The 19709-nt window shown below is 36.0% G+C and overlaps 1 protein-coding gene across 1 annotated transcript in view; it reads right to left on the bottom strand.

Annotated features, from left to right (window-relative positions):
- The window catches only part of LOC123560878 (transient receptor potential cation channel subfamily M member-like 2), an 84012-nt gene that overhangs the window by 60120 nt on the left and 4183 nt on the right, over window positions 1–19709 (bottom strand). The window contains exons 2-8 of the mRNA XM_053516828.1: window positions 16102–17362; window positions 15167–15243; window positions 12349–12520; window positions 10158–10338; window positions 8459–8622; window positions 7959–8148; window positions 828–1032 (exon numbers count right to left, since the gene is read on the bottom strand). Coding sequence (XP_053372803.1) covers window positions 828–1032; window positions 7959–8148; window positions 8459–8622; window positions 10158–10338; window positions 12349–12520; window positions 15167–15243; window positions 16102–16827 — 1715 coding nt within the window. The 5' untranslated portion in view covers window positions 16828–17362. The remainder of the gene's footprint in view (window positions 1–827; window positions 1033–7958; window positions 8149–8458; window positions 8623–10157; window positions 10339–12348; window positions 12521–15166; window positions 15244–16101; window positions 17363–19709) is intronic.

Here is a 19709-nt window from a genome sequence, read left to right as displayed (position 1 = left end):
CTGATTGCAGGAAGCTGTTAAAATTGGTCTTATTTTTATCTTTGGAGACAGGTGTTGAAATTACGCAACTGAAAATTGAAAAGGGATATTTATTTAAGTGACAAAGTATACATTTAGTCCTGCGAAACCTTTCAAATACTGTAAAACCATTTAATTTCGTGGGCATGAAACTTAGTGGTTTTGGTCAAAATGGCAATTTCGTGGGGATACGAATTCGTGGATTTCAACTTTTCAACATAAAATGAATGGGAATTTTAATTGTTCGTTGGGATTAAATTTCGTGGATTGACTCAACCACGAAAATTAGTCCCCCACGAATATTAATGATTTCACAGTAAGTGTTACTATTACATGTTCACATTTACTTACTTTAATGGCAGAAGAGTTACTTAAGGATCATTTTTATGAAAGTGCCTGCCCACGTAGCTCAATAGGGAAAGTGCATATCTACAGATTTCAGGGTCATGAGATCTATCCCCAGACAGGGTGTATGTTCTCTGTGACAATTTGATAAAAAACATTGTGTCTGAAATCATTTGTCCTCCACCTCTGATTCATGCTGGGAAGTTGGCAGCTACTTTTGGAGAACAGGTTTGTACTGGTACAGAATCCAGGAACACTGGTTAGGTTAACTGCCCACTGTTACATAACTGAAATACTGTTACAAATCGTAAACCCAAAACAAACATTTTTATGAAAACAAATGTTTGGGTGCAATGGAAATCATATTTCTGCCAAGATTCACTTCATTTTACAAGAGTTAAAAGCCAATCCCAGCAGCACCTTAAAACAGAATAGCAATGTAACACAGCATTTTCCAAACATACTTTTTCTGTTGCTTTCCCTCTTGATCATTTCCTGCAATTTCCTCTTCTTTTGAATTCTGGTAAGCATATGCAAGAATATCAGCTGCCCTTCCTGACCCCTTCACTACAACTGAAGGCGTATTATTCTTTATAGCTTGGTGTACTGTCTCCAGGGTTCCTGGCCCTCCCTCCAACACAAGCAGTACTATAGGCACTGATACTGCATCTGGAAAATTATTCTTCAATATATATGGCTTGACTGGTGATACATCATTAACAAGAAAGGTGACAGTTGTTACATTATTTTCAATCACACACTCACACAGCTACACCTTCTTGTGTTGACAATTGTACCAACATAGATGATGTTCTTCATGAAAAGTTGCAGTAGTATTTTAAAAAATCGTATCATAACAATGAATACAGTTTATTCTAAAGTTAAATAATAGTGATTGATACTTCCTACAATTTTTATTAACGCAATTTTTGGTGAAATATCTAATTAATGCGTGGACGTGAATTAGCACTCTTGCGAGACCGCTAATTTCTAAGTTTAGCGCTGTCCGAGATAAGGCTCTCGGAGATTTACAAAGATTTTCGGAAATAAACTTAACTATTAGCATGTAATGTGTTTCTGCTGTAATTATACATCATACTGATTATGAAATCAACTTTTTACACTGTTAGCAGGCTAAAGAAAGTACGATTTATTTGAATTAGAGTAGACTAAAACCTATCCATGCTGCCTGGCTGGTCGAAGCACACAGAAATGTGAAAAAAAGAATCAGTCATTACAGGGTGGCGCCTTACAGGTCTAATGGATGCAATCGAAAAAATCCGTTAGCTAAAATCTTTAAAACATGTACCAAGTATGACTTTAAGATAGTGTGCCGTGATGATACTTGTATTTTTTCAATGATACTTACAACTGTGATGTAGCTTTATGTTTACGTACAGTATATAAAGTAAAATATTGCCTATGTAACTGTATTGTCTTCTTGTATTTAATTATAATAATCTTCCTGTTTTATATTCTGTATACTAGTTATAATTGCTGAAATAAAACAAGATTGTCACACATTTTAATCACTGAATCCCCTTTGTCATACATGCATTGTGTCTCAATACAAACGTTCACACCTTTCCGTAAACGAGCGACTGCAACAACGGACATGCCCTAAGGTGATATGGAAATCAAGAACAACTTGATCAAATGAGATAAAACACATTAACTACAAGCTTAAGGTGGAATGTGCCTAATATGAAGTTCTTCGGTTCCGTTTCGAAATTCCGTTTAATATAAAATGCAGCATATTCCTCATAGAATGCGTATTTTACCTTTTTGATATTTCTGAAACTATTTTCTCTACAAACCTTCAAACATGACTATTGACGTCCATTTTTGATGAACCAGGATTTCATGTCCGTCAGACTGTTTTCTTAATTCGTTCTGTTCAGTCAACAAGTATCGATTTGCTTGTTTTTCATCATAGTTTCATTTAAAAATGTCTTTGAAATGGTGTATAATTTCATTTTAACGTTGAAGTCGATATTTACGTTAAAGTGACGTCAGAGCGACAAATATGACGTTTAGTTTTGAATAAAAATTTTGCGTTAATCTTGTCTCATGTAAAACCCAAACGTTAGAATTTGAGAATATTACGTTATGCTACCCCTACCCCCCAAATCACAAGATAGCGCAACTGAGTATTTTTTCATGTATCTCCTCCTTTTAGGATAAACTCTACTGTTTTATTTTTCCTCATAAAATTAAATCAAAATAGCCTTTAAAACTCTGTTACATTAGCGAAATATTTTTCTGTGTAGAACTCAGATTTTAATGTTTATATTATATTTGATATATGAGAATGCGAGAAAATCAACACCCCATTACCCTTTGCGCTGAATTACATTACTCTACTCCTACACCAGATATAAAATGTGTAATAAAATGAATTTTCTGAATCTCGTGATCAAGACAAACTCATCTTTAACCTATTAAAGTAGAATTTAATCAAAAGAGGCCTTTGAAACTATTAATGATTTCATTCAACGTTACAAGTGAAATGATTTATCTCGCAAGTTAATGATAATACATGAAAACTCATGTATCGATGCACATTAGATTGTTAGCATTTACAAAAATAAATTAAAAACAAGAGGGCCATGATGGCCCTATATCTCTCACCTGTTATCACTGCACTTGAGGACAAGAAGGTCCTCAGAAAAAATATCTAAGTCCAAAGGACAGGAACAACAAAGGGAAGAAATTTAACCAAAAAGAAAAAAAAAACCTTACAAGGCACAGATATGTCAAAATACACCTAAAAATTGGAGGTACCTTCTATGTTGTACCACAGAAAAGTGGTCTCGGTTTTTCCCTACGGCCAATAATAAACAAGAGCTGTCTCCGTAGGATGACACATGCCCCCGATGGCACTTTGAATGAATAGTTATGGCCGATGTTAGAGTTTAGGACCTTTGACCTACGGAGCTGGGTCTTGCGTGCGACACATCGTCTTACTGTGTCACACATTCATGCATAGTTATTTTAAAATCCATGCATGAATGACAAAGATATGGACTGGACATGCCCATCAATGCACTATCATGAAAAATGATCTTTAACGTCTAAGTGTGACCTTGACCTTTGAGCTACGGACCTGGGTCTTGCGTGTGACACGTCGTCTTACTGTGTCACACATTCATGCCAAGTTATTTGAAAATCCATCCATCGATGACAAAGATATGGACCGGACACGCCCATCAATGCACTATCCTTTAACGTCTAAGTGTGATCTTGACCTTTGAGCTACGGACCTGGGTCTTGCGCATTGCACGTCGTCTTACTGTGGTACACATTCATGCCAAGTTATTTGAAAATCCATCCATCGATGACAAAGATATGGACCGGACACGAAAATTGCGGACAGACCGACAGACTGACAGACCAACAGACAGACAGACGGTTCAAAAACTATATGCCTCCCTTCGGGGGCATAAAAAGTTACTAAAAATAAGCTATTTATAGTAACGTAAAAGGGAAGTAATTAAAACAAGAGGGCCATGATGGCCCTATATCGCTCACCTGTTATCATTGCACTTGAGGACCAGAAAGTCCTCAGTAAAATATCGAAGTCCAAAGGACAGGAACAACAAAGGGAAGAAATTTAACCAAAAAGAAAAAAAAATTCTTACAAGGTATAGGTATGTCAAAATACACCTAAAAACTGGAGGTACCATCCATGTTGTACCAAAGAAAAGTGGTCTCGGTTTTTCCCTACGGCCAATAATAAAAAAGTTACTAAAAATAAGCTATTTATAGTAACGTAAAAGGGAAGTAATTAAAAAAGTAAATATTGTAAGTGAACAAAAGAAGGATCTGCCAAATAAATCTGTTGACATAAAAGAAATTTCAGATCAGTATCTTCATTAGTTATGGAGATATACCCATTTTAATTTGAAATAAAGGGAGGTAACTTGAAATAAAACCAGTCCATAGTTATCTACCCTGATTGTCTCTGTCCAACTAATAACAATAATAAAATTTCAAATAAGTCCTATAAGTACTTACTGATATAAATTCATTTTGATTACAATCAGGGGAGGTAATCAGATATAAAATAACTCTGGAACCTATACTTTGATCTGTTTTGTCATGGAATCCAAGATTTATTGTTGTTGAAGATATTTTGGAAGTTCGTATCAAATAAAACCATAAATGAAGTCTCTATATGGCTGCAAAAGCCAAAATAGCCAATTTTGGGCCTTTAAGGGGCCATAACTCTGGAACCCATGATGGAATCTGGCCAGTTGAAGAAAGGAAGCAAGATCTCATGGTGATACAAGTTGTGTGCAAGTTTGGTTAAAATCAAATCATAAATGAAGCTGTTATTGTGCAGACAAGGTCAAAATAGCTAATTTTGGCCCTTTCAGGGGCCGTAACTCTGGAACCCATTGTAGGATCTGACCGGATCAAAAAGAACCGAGATCTTATGGTGACACATGTTTTGTGCAAGTTTGATTAAATTCAAATCATAAATGAAGCTGCTATTGTGCAGACAAGATCAAAATAGCTAATTTTGGCCCTTTCAGGGGCCATCACTCTGGAACCCATAATTGGATCTAGCCAGTTCAAGAAAGGAACCAAGATCTTATAGTGATACAAGTTGTGTGCAAGTTTGGTTAAATTCAAATCATAAATGAAGCTGCTATTGTGCAGACAAGGTCAAAATAGCTAATTCTGGCCATTTAAGGGGCCATAACTCTGGAACCCATAATGGAATCTGGACAGTTCAAGAAAGGAACCAAGATCTTGTGGTGATACAAGTTGTGTGCCAGTTTGGTAAAAATCAAATCATAAATAAAGCTGCTATTGTGCAGACAAGGTCAAAATAGCTAATTGTGGCCCTTTCAGGGGCCATAACTCTGAAACCCATAATTGGATCTAGCCAGTTCAAGAAAGGAACCAAGATCTGATGGTGATACAAGTTGTGTGCAAGTTTGGTTAAAATAAAATCATAAACGAAACCACTATCATGCAGACATGAAATTGTTGACGCACGCACGCTATGTGACAGGTGAGCTAAAAAAAAAATGTTCTCACTCAGTTTTATTAAATAAAAACATTTGGTACCCCTTAGGGTAAATACTGTGTTGTAAAAAAAAATGATTGTAAGTGAACAAAAGAAGGATCTGCCAAATTAATCTGTTCACATAAACGAAATTTCAGATCAGTATCTTCATTACCGTAGTTACGGAGATATACCCATTTTAATCTGAAATAAAGGGAGGTAATTTGACATAAAATCAGTCCAAAGTTATCTACCCTCATTGGCTCAGTCCAACTAATGACACTAATGAAATTTCAAATAAGTCCTATAAGTACTTACTGATAAAAATCCATTTTGATTACAATCAGGGGAGGTAATCAGATATAAAATAACTCTGGAACCTACGAATGGATCATAATTGTTGCTCTGACGTCACTTTAACGTTAATATCGGCTTCCACGTTAAAATGATCTCCACAAATTATACACCATTTCAAAGACATTTTTAAATGAAAATATGATGAGAAACAAGCAAATCGATACTTGTTGACTGAACAGAACGATTTAAGAAAACAGTCTGACGGACGTGAAATTATGGTTCATCAAAAATGGATGTCAATAGTCGTGTTTGAAGGTTTGTAGAGAAAAAAGTTACAGAAATATCAAAAAAGTAAAATACGCATTCTATGAGGAACGTTCTGACCAATTTTCATGAAGATCTTGTGAAATATATGGCCTCTAGAAAGGTCAAAAGGTTTTTCTATTTTTAGACCTACTGACCTAGTTTTTGATGGCACGTGACCCAGTTTCGAACTTGACCTAGATATCATCAAGGTGAACATTCTGACCAATTTTCATGAAGATCTTGTGTAATATATGGCCTCTAGAGAGGTCACAAGGTTTTTCTATTTTTAGACCTCCTGACCTAGTTTTTGACCGCACGTGACCCAGTTTCGTAACTGACCTAGATATCATCAAGGTGAACATTCTGACCAATTTTCATGAAGATCCATTGAAAATTATGGCCTCTAGAGAGGTCACAAGGTTTTTCTATTTTTAGACCTACTGACCTAGTTTTTGATGGCACATGACCCAGTTTCGAACTTGACCTAGAATTTACCAAGATGAACATTCTGACCCATTTTCATAAAGATCCCATGAAAAATGTGACCCTTAGAGATGTCACAAGGAAAAGTTTACGCACGCACGACGGACGACGGACACCGCGCGATCACAAAAGCTCACCTTGTCACTTTATGACAGGTGAGCTAAAAACTATAGGAATTCCCTTTAAAAGTAAACAAGGTAGAGTTATTTTTCTTGTACAATGCAATTCCTCTCAGTCTCAGTGGCCTCTGTAGCTGTGTGAGGTTTTAACAAATCCCTTAACAGTTTTGGTGTTATGTTTCAGACAAGTGGATGGACATTAGTATGTAATAAAGGACAAACTGATGGATGGATGGATGTGCACACCACTAATGGAGGCAACTACCATATTAGAACATTTGCCACCTTCTGTTAACTATTTTACTAAATATTCTCATAACTTTAACAAGAGGGCCATGATGGCCCTATATCGCTCACCTGTTATCATTGCACTTGAGGACAAAAAGGTCCTCAGAAAAAATATCTAAGTCCAAAGGACAGTAACAACAAAGGGAAGAAATTTAACCCAAAAGAAAAAAAAAATTCTTACAATAATAAAAAAGTTACTAAAAATAAGCTATTTATAGTAACGTAAAAGGGAAGTAATTAAAAAAAAAATTATTGTAAGTGAACAAAAGAAGGATCTGCCAAATAAATCTGTTGACATAAATGAAATTTCAGATCAGTATCTTCATTAGGTACGGAGATATACCCATTTTAATTTGAAATAAAGGGAGGTAATTTGACATAAAATCAGCCATAGTTATCTACCCTGATTGGCTCAGTCCAACTAATGACAATAATGAAATTTCAAATAAGTCCTATTAGTACTAACTGATATAAATCCATTTTGATTACAATCAGGGGAGGTAATCAGATATAAAATAACTCTGGAACCTATACTTGGATCTGATTTGTCATAGAATCCAAGATTTATTGTTGTTGAAGATATTTTGGAAGTTTGTATCAAATAAAACCATAAATGAAGTCTCTATATGGCTGCAAAAACCAAAATAGCCAATTTTGAACCTTTAAGGGGCCATAACTCTTGAACCCATGATGGAATCTGGCCAGTTCAAAAAAGGAACCAAGATCCTGTGGTGATACAAATTGTATGCAAGTTTGGTTAAAATCAAATCATAAATGAAGCTGCTATTGTGCAGACAAGGTAAAAATAGCTAATTCTGGCCCTTTCAGGGGCCGTAACTCTGGAACCCATAATGGGATCTGGCCAGTTCAAGAAAGGAACCGAGATCTTATTGTGATACAAGTTGTGTGCAAGTTTGGTTAAAATAAAATCATAAATGAAACCACTATCGTGCAGACAAGAAATTGTTGACGCACGGACGGACGCATGGACGGATGCACGACGGACGAAGGGTGATCACAAAAGCTCACCTTGTCACTATGTGACAGGTGAGCTAAAAATCATTTTTCTTGTCTAAAAAACCTACTATCTCCTGTGTCTGTTCGTATTTTGGCAATTTCGTTTTCTAGTTTGGCCCGGAACGGAATCTCTACAGCAAACTTGTGTTCAGTTGCATTGTCAACAAGAATAAAGTGTGTGTGGTTTGGATCTAGAAAACTCTCTTTAGGTCTCTGTTCCTTCTCAATTCTGTAGTTTGCTGGCCACAGACCTGTACACTGTAGAAAAATAAACAAGAACAGTCAGACACTACTTGCTGGACTGTTCTAGAGGTAGATAGTGAAAAAGGGAATGTCTGAGGAAAAAGTTCTATGTAAAACAGGGTGTAAGTCATGAAAAGTGTACAAAAGTCTGAACTTTGTCACATATGATGCTGATGAAATAAACTAGTGAAAAAACAAACCCTACAGGGTACGTACTTTGATGGCAAGTGTAGCCTTTATAATGCATCTACTCTATTTCTTGTAGGGTAGAATCTAAGCTGCAGCTTAACTTATTTATGTAGTCAAAAATGAAAAAAAAAGTAACCTGATCATCAATAAGAGCTTTCTTGTTTTGAATACAGCCCCATGGGGCTATACCAATAGATATAACAGGGTTCTTTGATGTAGATGCTACTCCAAAATCTTTCACGGCTTCTCCGACATGTTTCATTACACCAGCATGTGTCCCTCCTGTTACAATCCAAGCTCCTGAAAACATATTCAACATTTTATAACTAAGTTTGCAGGAATTGTGGTTTTGACATACATGTACATGTACATGTAAATAATGTTTGCAGGAATTGAATTCGCATTTCATTACAAACAATAATTGACTGCCATCATGAGAAAAGTGACACTCAGGCAAATAAGTTTCAAAGCTATATGCCTTTAAATGATAGCTATATGACTTGCATGCTAAACTGTTACCAAGGTGTGATGCAGATGCCGACACCAGGGTGAGAAGAATAGCTCGACTATTCTTCAATTAGTCAAGTGAAAATGAATATATGGGATTCTTCAAAGTGTGCTCATCTCAGCATTCTCAAGTCGTTCAATTTCAAGGTCACTGTGTTAACACCCAAAGTAATAGGGTTGTCAGATATGTTATAGTATCTCAAACAGACGCATGGTGACTCCAGACATTATTTCTTTATGGCAGGTCCCTGGGCAGAACCACCAGCCTTCCATAATGTCCATAGTGCAACTTTTATGAGACATATGACACAAACTTTTATGCTCTTGATGCATATTTGTGACTTAGCCAAGAGCTATATCTCTTGCTGAGTAAAATACCAAACAAAACCCCAGGTGCACAACTTCATATGTTGAATAATAATCCTATAAGGCCTTATGACTTTAGGTTGAATCCTTTTTGACATATAAGCTGTGCCGTGAGAAAACCAACATAGTGCGTTTGCAACCAGCATCCGCGCAGTCTGGTCAGGATCCATGCTGTTCGCTTTCAAAGCCTATTGCAATTAGAGAAACCGTCAGCGAACAGCATGGATCCTGACCAGACTGCGCGGATGTGCAGGCTGGTCTGGGTCCATGCTGGTTGCAAAAACACTATGTAGGTTTTCTCATGGCGTGGCTCATATGTGTGACACAAACCTTTATGCCCTCAAAACATATACATGTATTCCACTAAGTCAATATGGCCATAACTCTGGACTAACTGAGTGTGTGAAATCCTAAACAATACACAAAGTGCACAATTTCACATGCTGAATAATATTCCTATAATGCTGATAGTGTCAGACTGACAGATGTAAGGACAAGGGCAAATCTAACTGACACCAAAGGTTTGTGAGTGGAGTGGAGTGGAGGAGGGCATTAATACTTGCAACTGGTATATGAATGCAAACAGTAATTATGTCAATCATACCAATACAAGAGAGACATCACGCTTCAGTACATAAACAAGTCAAGGCTAGAACTTGAGTATTAATATTTACCTTGCTAAATTTTAAGAAATGGACTGGTCTATCATTCAATTTGCGCAAAACTATGTATTATTTGAAGGGGTGTTCACTGAAAATTTACTGACTGAATAGCGAACAGTGCAGAACAAGATCAGCCTATCTATCTTTGCATACGGCTGGACTCCCCTCACGGGTATAATAGCCGAGTTGCGCATCACAACCAGATAAAAATTGGTTTAAAAGCAGTGAAAGGAAGGCTTCAAAAATGAAGATAGTGAGAGGGAAGATAACAGTGTGAAATGCCTGCATGGATAACTATACCTGTAGTTAAAGCAGTTTTCATCAAACCACGTCTGAAGGTCTCTTTCAGTCGCTTGTTCATCTGAAAGTTTTTGGCACCTCCTGTCACTGAGATAAGCAGATTTGGCTTGTCAAGGCCCCACACCTTCATCATGAGATCTAACATGTCCGTCATTTTTGTATCCACATCTACCCGTATATACTACGTGCAATAAAAAGAAAAGGATGGTATCAGTATGATCTGATGTAATAAACTGCTGGTAGATATTTTTATAATAATTGTGAACTTTTCAGCTGAGCAACAAAATTTTCATCGGAAAATATACTGACATACATTATAGGCAGATGGTCAGTATTTCTAGTTTGACTGACTATTTTTAATACTTTTACGTATAGGTTTTCAATATCATTCCACAACTTATATAATTTCTTATCACATGACTCCTTTTTATAAATTGCCAGTCCACAGCTACATGACCAGTCTAAAGTTAAACCCTGTACAAGGCTAAAATTAAAACATGAAAAAATAGCTCATGGAAGATTATTTCTGAGGTCTTGTAATTAAAGACTTATTGAATGACTTGTTGGTCAATAGTCAAAACTATTGACCCACAAACTATTCATTGGCAAGTTTAACTGGTTTAGAGTTCTGCAATATCAAAGTAAGATTTGTGCAATATTCTGCAAAATTGGTGTCTATTCCAGCCAATCAAAGTTCTCTTATTTACTGCTGATATAATAACAATTGAAGGAAGTATTGCTTGGCAATACAAAGAATGTTGCTATATCCAGCTGGTATTGGTGACTCCTCCAAAAGAATACTATTCATTTCAGAATAAAGTACAAGAAGCAGAACATGCTCCACTCCATTAACCCCCCTCCTTCTTTAACTTCGCACTCATATTATTCTAAAACCTAAGTACAATGTGCACAATTTGCTGGTCTGATTCTGAAATCTTTTTTGATCTTTTATCAAGATTGTTCAAATTACTCTGAATGATCAAAAACATGTCTACTTAAATTGTAGACAGACTATTCATCTATACGAATAATTCATCCTGATCCCTGAACTGGAATGACTGACAGGCAGTTTAAACAATATATGTCTTCTATGTCTTCGACACTGGGGACATAACAAGAGCTGTCGGAGGACAGCAACGCATGACTATTCAATAGCCTTGACAATTGAATGAATACAAAAGTCGAAAACGGAGCATAATTTTGTAAAAATGCTAAACAGGATTATGGAACCTGCATGCACAGTGCTTACTAGCTCATGACAGTGGACAAGTATGTGAAGTTTCAATCCATTCCCATTAGTGGATACTGAGATACCAGCTTACATACAAAACCTTAACCAAAAACATCTAAGTCGAAAAAGTGGCATGATTTTGTAAAAATGCAAAGTAGAGTTATGGGACCTGCACAATGCATGTCAGATCATGACAGTGAACAAGTGTGTGAAGTTTCAATCTATTCCTGTTATAGGTTCTGAGATACCAGCTTTAACATACAAAACCTTAACCAAAAATTTCTAAGTCGAAAAAAAGAGGCATAGTTTTGTAAAAAAAAAAAGCAAAATAGAGTTATGGAACCTATGCAATGTAAGTCAGTTTATCACAGTAAATAAGTGTTCAATCCATTCCCACAAGTGGTTACTGAGATTACAGCTAACATACAAAAACTTAACCAAATCAGGACGCAGACACAGATGTGGACACTGACGCTGACGCACGGGCGAGTCCAATAACTCTACCTATTCTTTGAATAGTCGAGCTAAAAATGAGCTGGTGAGCAAATAAAGATTTTGAACAAAGAGAAGAATGATGAGATATCATATTAAAGGGTTATTTTCTTCATTTGAGCCGTGCCATGAGAAAACCAACATAGTGGGTATGCGACCAGCATGGATCCAGACCAGCCTGCGCATCCGCGCAGTCTGGTCAGGCTCCATGCTGTTCGCTTTTAAAGCCTATTGGAATTGGAGAAACTGTTAGCGAACAGCATGGAGCCTGACCAGACTGCGCGGATGCGCAGGCTGGTCTGGATCCATGCTGGTCGCAAACCCACTATGTTGGTTTTCCCATGGCGCGGCTCATTTTGTCTTTCATAATACTGATACCTTGAAATTTTGTATCAATTTATCCTTCTCATATAAACAAAATTCATAGCAATCATGAATGATAATCCTAGCTGTATGTAATATGAATACCTTTCCAACATTTCCACCATACCCAACAAATTCAATGTCTCCAAATGCATTTGTTGTTTTCTGAATTGAATGCTCCTTATAATTCCACTTTTCTCCATCTGAATGGTTTTTCTGGGTACCTGGGATGTGCTGACAAGACGGATAGCCACATTTGCAATTTCCATTACTTTTGCTGAAATATAACCAATTAATATAAAAATATTTAAATGTCTGTAAAAAATAATGTATGTAACAACTAGCTGTGTGTCCACAGAATACACGTGTCCCCACTTTCTGACTCTAGGTGAAATATTCTTTAAAATATATGCAACACAAATTTCTAAGCACTCTATGTGTATTTTTCACCATGTCAAGATTCAAGAGAGCTGTTTGTAAAACACATGATGATGGATTGTCCCATTTCAGTCCAGTGGTCACTATGACCTTGACCTTTGACCTAATATCAACTTCATAAGTCTAATCATGCTATCAAGCTTTACTGGGTCAAGTATGTCTCAAGTTATTCAGTGGAAACAGTTTGCAAAGCTGAGGCCCCTGTGACCTTGACTTCTGACTTACTGACCTAAGAAACTACAGGAGTCTTCTACTTCATTCATTGCAGGGAAACTGCTTGCAATGTTCAGGTTCCTATGACCTTGACCTGCGGCCCCAAAAACACAATAGCAGTTATTTACTTGATAAGTCACTTCATGCTTTCTTGGTAGAGTGATTCACAAGATATTGAGCTGAAACTGTTTTATAGGTTCAGGCCCCTGTGACCTTGACCTTTGACTTACTGATCCCAAAAACAAGAGGGTTCTTTTATCTATAATCCCAATCATGCACTCAAGTTTAAAGGTTCTGGGTTGAATGGTTAACAAGTTATTGGGTTCAGACCCCTGTAACCTTAACCTTTGACCTACTGCCCCAAAAACATTAAAAGTCATCTACTTGGCAAGCCCAGTCATACTACTGAGTTTGAAGGTTCGGTGTCAAATGGTTCTCAAGTTATTGTGCAGAAGCTGTTTTTCAAGTTTCTGGCCCCTGTGACTTTAACCTTTTACCTACTGACCCCCAAAACTAAAGATGTCATCTCCTTCATAAGCCTAATCATGTTTACAAGTCTGAAAGTTCTTGGTTAAGTGGTTCCCAAGTTATTGGATGGAAACTGTTCGCTCTAGCTACTGAAGGACAGCTCGACTGACACAACTGAAAAAATAAACTTTGAAATCCCAAACTGAACACCCTGTGTACAAATTCAGGTTCTGTATATCCAATCCTCTAACTCAGTTAGGAGCATATATTCAATATTCTGGGATCCAGCAAGGCAGTGTATTATGTAGCTTTTGTCAAATTTTGAAGTCCAAAAACCAATACCTTTGGTACTTTTTGGCAATTTCATTTAAAAATGTTTTTTTTTAAATTTCACCTGATGATCTTCATTTTCATTCGCTTTTTTTAAAAGACTGGTTAAGTTTTATAAAAGTAGGAAAGCCATAGCAAACTATTAATATACAGTCGAAACTCGGTATCTCAAACTCGCTTACCTCGAAATTCCGCTTAAGTCAAAAAAATTTTCAAGTCCCGTCAAATTTCCTTCTTTATATTATGTAATTCAACTTCGGTTACGTCAAAATTTGACTTATCGAGACTCCGGATGTCTCGAAAGGGATTTTCAGTCCCGTCAATAAAATTCAAGTGCATTGTAAACTCGGTAAGTCGAAGTGAGAAAATATGCGATAAAATTTCACACATGCCATTGTGAATGTGGCTGGTTTTTAACACATGTCAATGTTTATTGCCTATCCAGAAAGCCGTGATGCGGACATATCAAAGATGCGGCGATTATCAAAGTGAGATGATGTCATACTTGTTTGCACGTGCCATAATGATAATTGTTTGATGTAAACATTAGACTTCTTTAATTAGCAATCATTTGTTTTTGAGACGTTATGAAAATTGCTTTTTATTTAAACTAATGAATTTACTACTTTGAACAGTTGGGATCTTTAATAAGGATTAATTAGAGGTAATCAAATGAGACTGTATAAACATTAACTTCTTGGGGGAAAGCATCATTCTTTCAAAATGTCAAATCAAAATGCTGTCAATCCTCCGACAGAGAAACGTGGTACAAAAAGGAAACTTGACTCAAAAACATTTGAGGTTAGTATCATTTTTCTTCTTCGAAAAACTGATAAAAACTTTGATAAACACAAACTGTACGGAATAGTGTATGCGTAAAGTGCCTACCATGTATAGATGGCATCAAGGGAACAGTTTCTATTTTTTATCAAATCTTTTCATAATGTGTACTCATTTCTGTCCATATACGTCCCTTCTCATATCTCGAATTTCGGTTATCTCGAAATAAAAAGCACAGTCCCTTGAAATTCGAGATATCGAGTTTCGACTGCATCTGATATTTACCAACACAATAGTAATATTCTCAAGGTGTAGCTTTTAAAAACTATGACACACTCTCATGTAATTTGAAAGGGGACAGACATGACTGTCTATTTAACACACTTAAAGGACATCAAACCTATTGATATGACCTTGCACTAAATTTAACCAAGGTGCGGCACTGAAGTATAGGTCAGTAAATAATAGCTCTCACTATTATTTCAATAGCTGAGATAATAAATGTGTATGAAATTATGCCACAGTACCAATCTAATAACGAACTTTGATATTTTGTCTGATACTCCAACTGTTTCTCCTTTAATTTATTTTAACTCTGAGTACACTGACATTATGTGCATTAATGAATAGTCATTAAAATTTTGAATTTCTCAGAGAGTAAGGTATTTTGATACTAAGCGCTCATTATACATACTCTTCTTCTGGTATAAAATGTGAACATTCTCTTCTCTTGATATGTCCACGAATCCATCTTGTCTCTTCATCCAGTTCCTGAAATAAAATAAAACAATTACTGTCTGTTTTTATTCCTAACATATACTGCAAAATATAGACTGCAGTATGAAGGCATAAACAAAAATGTTTGTTTCTGGTATCCCCACCTATCGTAAATTTTTGGCCGGACCCGAAATGTTTTTATGGCCTTGGAGAATTTTTTTTTTTTAACTTTTTAACAAAAAGTTGCAAAACTGCACATTTTATGCTCAGTGAAGTTAGAAATCAACTTACTGATGCTCTAAAGGCATAGCCCCTTATTTGTAGTCATTTTTTGACACAAAAATAATTTCTGAAAAGTCCACTTAATGAAACAAAATTTTTAAAAAAATTTACCGACCTACCTGCCCTAATTTTTTTGAGCATGTTACCGGAAACAAACAATTTTTTTTTTACCCCTTATATAGACCCCAGTACACATTTGTCAGTCTCAAACAAGGACAAAGATAGCAGTTTGCATCTGCCACACGAAAACTGAAGGTTAACGTAAGCTGTATTAGCTAAGGCTTGTTACTGCTTGGTGACAAAAATATCAATTTCTGATGTTAATTACATCAGTGACCTGCAGCATTTATCATAATCATGCCTTCTGTATAAGATCACATCTTCATAAGTAAGCAATAAATTTTTGTGACATTTTCAAACACTATTGCAACTGGGATTCAATTTGTGCTGCTTTCTTTTCATTTTACAGGTTTTTACGGTTCCAACTGCATTACTTCTAGATCAGCCCCCATACACGTATATGCTGTTGAAAACACATACTCTACTACAAATATTTCTTCAACAAAATTTAATGAAGGATAAAATTTTGTCTATATATATTTGATAATACTCAACACTACAAACACTAACCAAGCTATAAGACTTTAACTGATTTAAAACGTCACGAAACCGTCTTTTATGAGCCTTTTCTGATTCAATTTGTTCCTTTTTAACAGCTTTCACTTGTGACTTGATTTCACCAAGAACAGAAGCATGCTTTTTCACAATTGAATCACTTCTTCTATAAATATCTTTTACTGACTTTTGTTCTCTTTCCAAATCATTCCCTCCAAAAGTTTTGTTTTCAAAACTGTCTGTGTTACACATTGAAGCATCAGTCATATCAACATTATTATCTGCCATCTCTAAGCTGGTTAATGAGCCAAGAAACCTGACAGCTCTACCTACTGCTTTAAAAGTTTTACCAGACTTTCCATTTTCTTTCTTTCTGTCAAGAGCTGAAGATGTATCATCTGTAAATACATCCTCAACTGACTCCTCATGAATTAATGTGTCCAGTGAGGAGACCCTACCTTGTTTTACAAGAGGAAACATGTTTTGGTGAATATAATCATAGTCAGCTACACGTATAGACTTTCGACAAAGTTTAGCTTTAGAGTCAGTTACATCACTCTCTAATTCGTATTCTACTGGTTTTACATCTGGTTTAATATCTGAATTTTGATCTCCGTCTAAAATTATGTCAACTTTTCCTGAAACCAGGAAAGGATCCTGTTCTGTAATTCCATAATCAGTCTCCTCTTCTAACTCTGCAGTTCCAACCAGGTCTTTTCTCAGTCCCACATTTCTAGGCATTCTGAATAATTATCTAGATACTACCGTCTCCTGATTTATCCTCTATCGATGTGATGTTTTTGGAAATTTTAAGAAGAATACTTTCAACAAATCAGTCAAAGCTGAGTTTTCATCTTTGAATGATTTTTTAAAAAATGGGATCCATCTCTGAGGTTCCGTCATCCACAGTCTGTTTACACAATGTCTTTTGCCACTTTCAGGTTTTCAGACCACTGCTAATGAAAATTCAAATGTCACAGATTTTTAAGTTGTCTTCCTCTTCATCATGGAAAACATGTTTTTGAAGAATGAATGTTTCTGAAACAGGCTATACTTCTTGGTCATTAAATAATCTAGAGGTGACAGCAGCGAGCTCAGTATCACTTTCACTGAATTATCCCATTCAAGCTATTTTTCCTCAAACAAGAGCTTTCCATTAATTCTGTTTAGAATTTATAGTTTTAATATTTTAAGCTTGCTAAATATATCTTCTTCTTTTCTTCATTTCAGGAATATGTAGAAATATCTCGACTTTTTTCTTGTTATTTCTTATTTCCTGCAAGAAAAACAACACTAAAATAAATGTTTAATGGCAACAGAAAATGCATAATCAGATTCTCTTTCTTTTACACACCAGTCTAAATCTGCACATCCTAAAAATTTTTATTCACTTGGGTGAAAGATTTGGTATCTGTCAACAACTACACTTTACAAGAGCTGTCACAGGAGACAGCGCGCTCGACTATTTAGATGCTGGATAGTGAAACTGGGCACATCTGAGGAAACTGGAGCTGTCACTAGAGTGTTTAATGACTCCAATGGTGGATGAAGATATTGCACAATACCCTGAGTCTGTGTCAAAAATATTAAGTAATATTAAGTATAATTCTAAGCAAAAAGGGGGCATAATTCATAAAATATTGGTGCAAGAGTTATGAACCTTGTGTCATATGATGTGGGTGATGATGTGGAACAACTACTTAAAGTTTGAATCAAATGCGTTTTGTAATTACTGAGATATGGTGAAAATGCATCAAAATTAACTTTAAATTCTAATTAAAAGGGGGCAAAATTCATGAAAAATTGGTGCCAGAGATATGCACCTTGTGTCATATGATGTGGGTGATAAGTTGGAACAATTATTTTAAGTTTGAATCAAATCCATTTATTAATAACTGAGATAGAGTGAAAGTGTATCAAAACTTTAATCTGAAATTTTAAGTAAAAAGCCGGGATAATTCATGAAATATTGGTGCAAGAGTAATGGCCCTTGTGTCATATGATGTGAGTGCTGGTGTTGAACAACTGTTTTAAGTCTGAATCAAATCCATTTAGTAATAACCGAGATAAAGTGAAAGTGCATCAAAATTTTAACATGAAATTCTAAGTAAAATTAAATTGTGAGCAAGGGTTCGGGAGATTAGGTGTGCACAAGATTGCATATGCAGACTGTATGTTTATAGTATATTAACAACAAACAAAGTCCCATAACTGTGCAGAATTTTTTTCTGAAAGAACCTAACATACACCATGCACAACTAGGGTTACTACTGATTACTACTGATCACTTGTTTTAAGTTTCATTAAATTGTGTGCATGGGTTCAGGAGAATATGCGCGCACAAGACTGCATATGCAGACTGTATGTATACAGTATAGTAACAAAAATCAAAGTTCCGTAACTCTGCAAATTTTCTGAAAGAACCTAATGTGCACCATGCACAACTACTGTTGTTACTGATCACTTGTGTGAAGTTTCATTATTGTGTCAATGGGATGAGGAGAGTTGGTGCGCACAAGATTGTGTCTATGTTTATAGTATAGTAACAAAAGACAAAGTCCCATAACTCTGCAATTTTTTTTTCTGAAAGAACCTAACATGCACCATGCACAACTACTGTTGTTACTGAACATTTGTGTGAAGTTTCATTAAATTGTGTCACGGGGATGAGGAGAGTTGGTGCACACAAGGTTGTGTCTATGTATATAGTATAGTAACAAAAAACAAAGTCCCATAACTCTGCAAAAAAAATTTCTGAAAGAACCTAACATGCATCATGCACAACTACTGTTGTTACTGATCACTTTTGTGAAGTTTCATTAAATTGTGTCAAGGGGATGAGGAGAGTTGGTGCGCACAAGACTGTGTCTACGGATGGACAGACAAACAGACAGATGGATGGACAGACAGACAGACAGACAGACAGACAGACAACTTGAAACCAGTATACCCCCCTCTAACAACTTTGTTGTCGGGGGATACAATGAAGTCTCTATACGGCTGCAAAATAGCAATTTTTGGCCCTTTAAGGGGCCATAACTCTGGAACCCATGATTGGAGATCTGGCCAGTTTTCGAAAGGAACTGTGAAATTATGCCAATCTAAGTTGTGTGCATGTTTTATAATCATTAATTGCAAAATGTGGTCTCTATCTTGTTCACAAGGCAGAAATAACAAATTTTGGCCGTTTAAGGGGTCATAACTCTGGAACCCATGAAGGAATCTGACTTGTTTTAGAAAGGAACCGAGATATTATGCCAGTACAAGTTTTATTTAAGTTTAATTAAAATCAATTGCAAAATGTGGTCTCTATCGTGTTCTCAAGACAAAAATAGCAAATTTTTTGGCCCTTTAAGGGGCCATAACTCTGGAACACATGATGGGATCTAGCCAGTTTTCGAAAGGAACCTAGATACTATGCCAATTCAAGTAGTGTGCAAGTTTGATTAAAGCTGATTACAAAATGTGGTCTCTATCGTGTTCACAAGCCAAAAATAGCAAATTTTGGCCCTTTAAGGGGCCATAACTCTGGAACCCATGATTGGATCTGGCCAGTTTTCGAAAGAAATCGAGATATTGTGCCCATACAAGTTGTGTGCAAGTTTGATAAAAATCAAATACAA

The sequence above is a fragment of the Mercenaria mercenaria genome, chromosome 10 (assembly GCF_021730395.1).
Source record: "Mercenaria mercenaria strain notata chromosome 10, MADL_Memer_1, whole genome shotgun sequence".
Taxonomy (NCBI): domain Eukaryota; kingdom Metazoa; phylum Mollusca; class Bivalvia; order Venerida; family Veneridae; genus Mercenaria; species Mercenaria mercenaria.
Note: the sequence above shows the minus strand (reverse complement) of the source record. Positions and strands in the feature narration are given on the sequence as shown.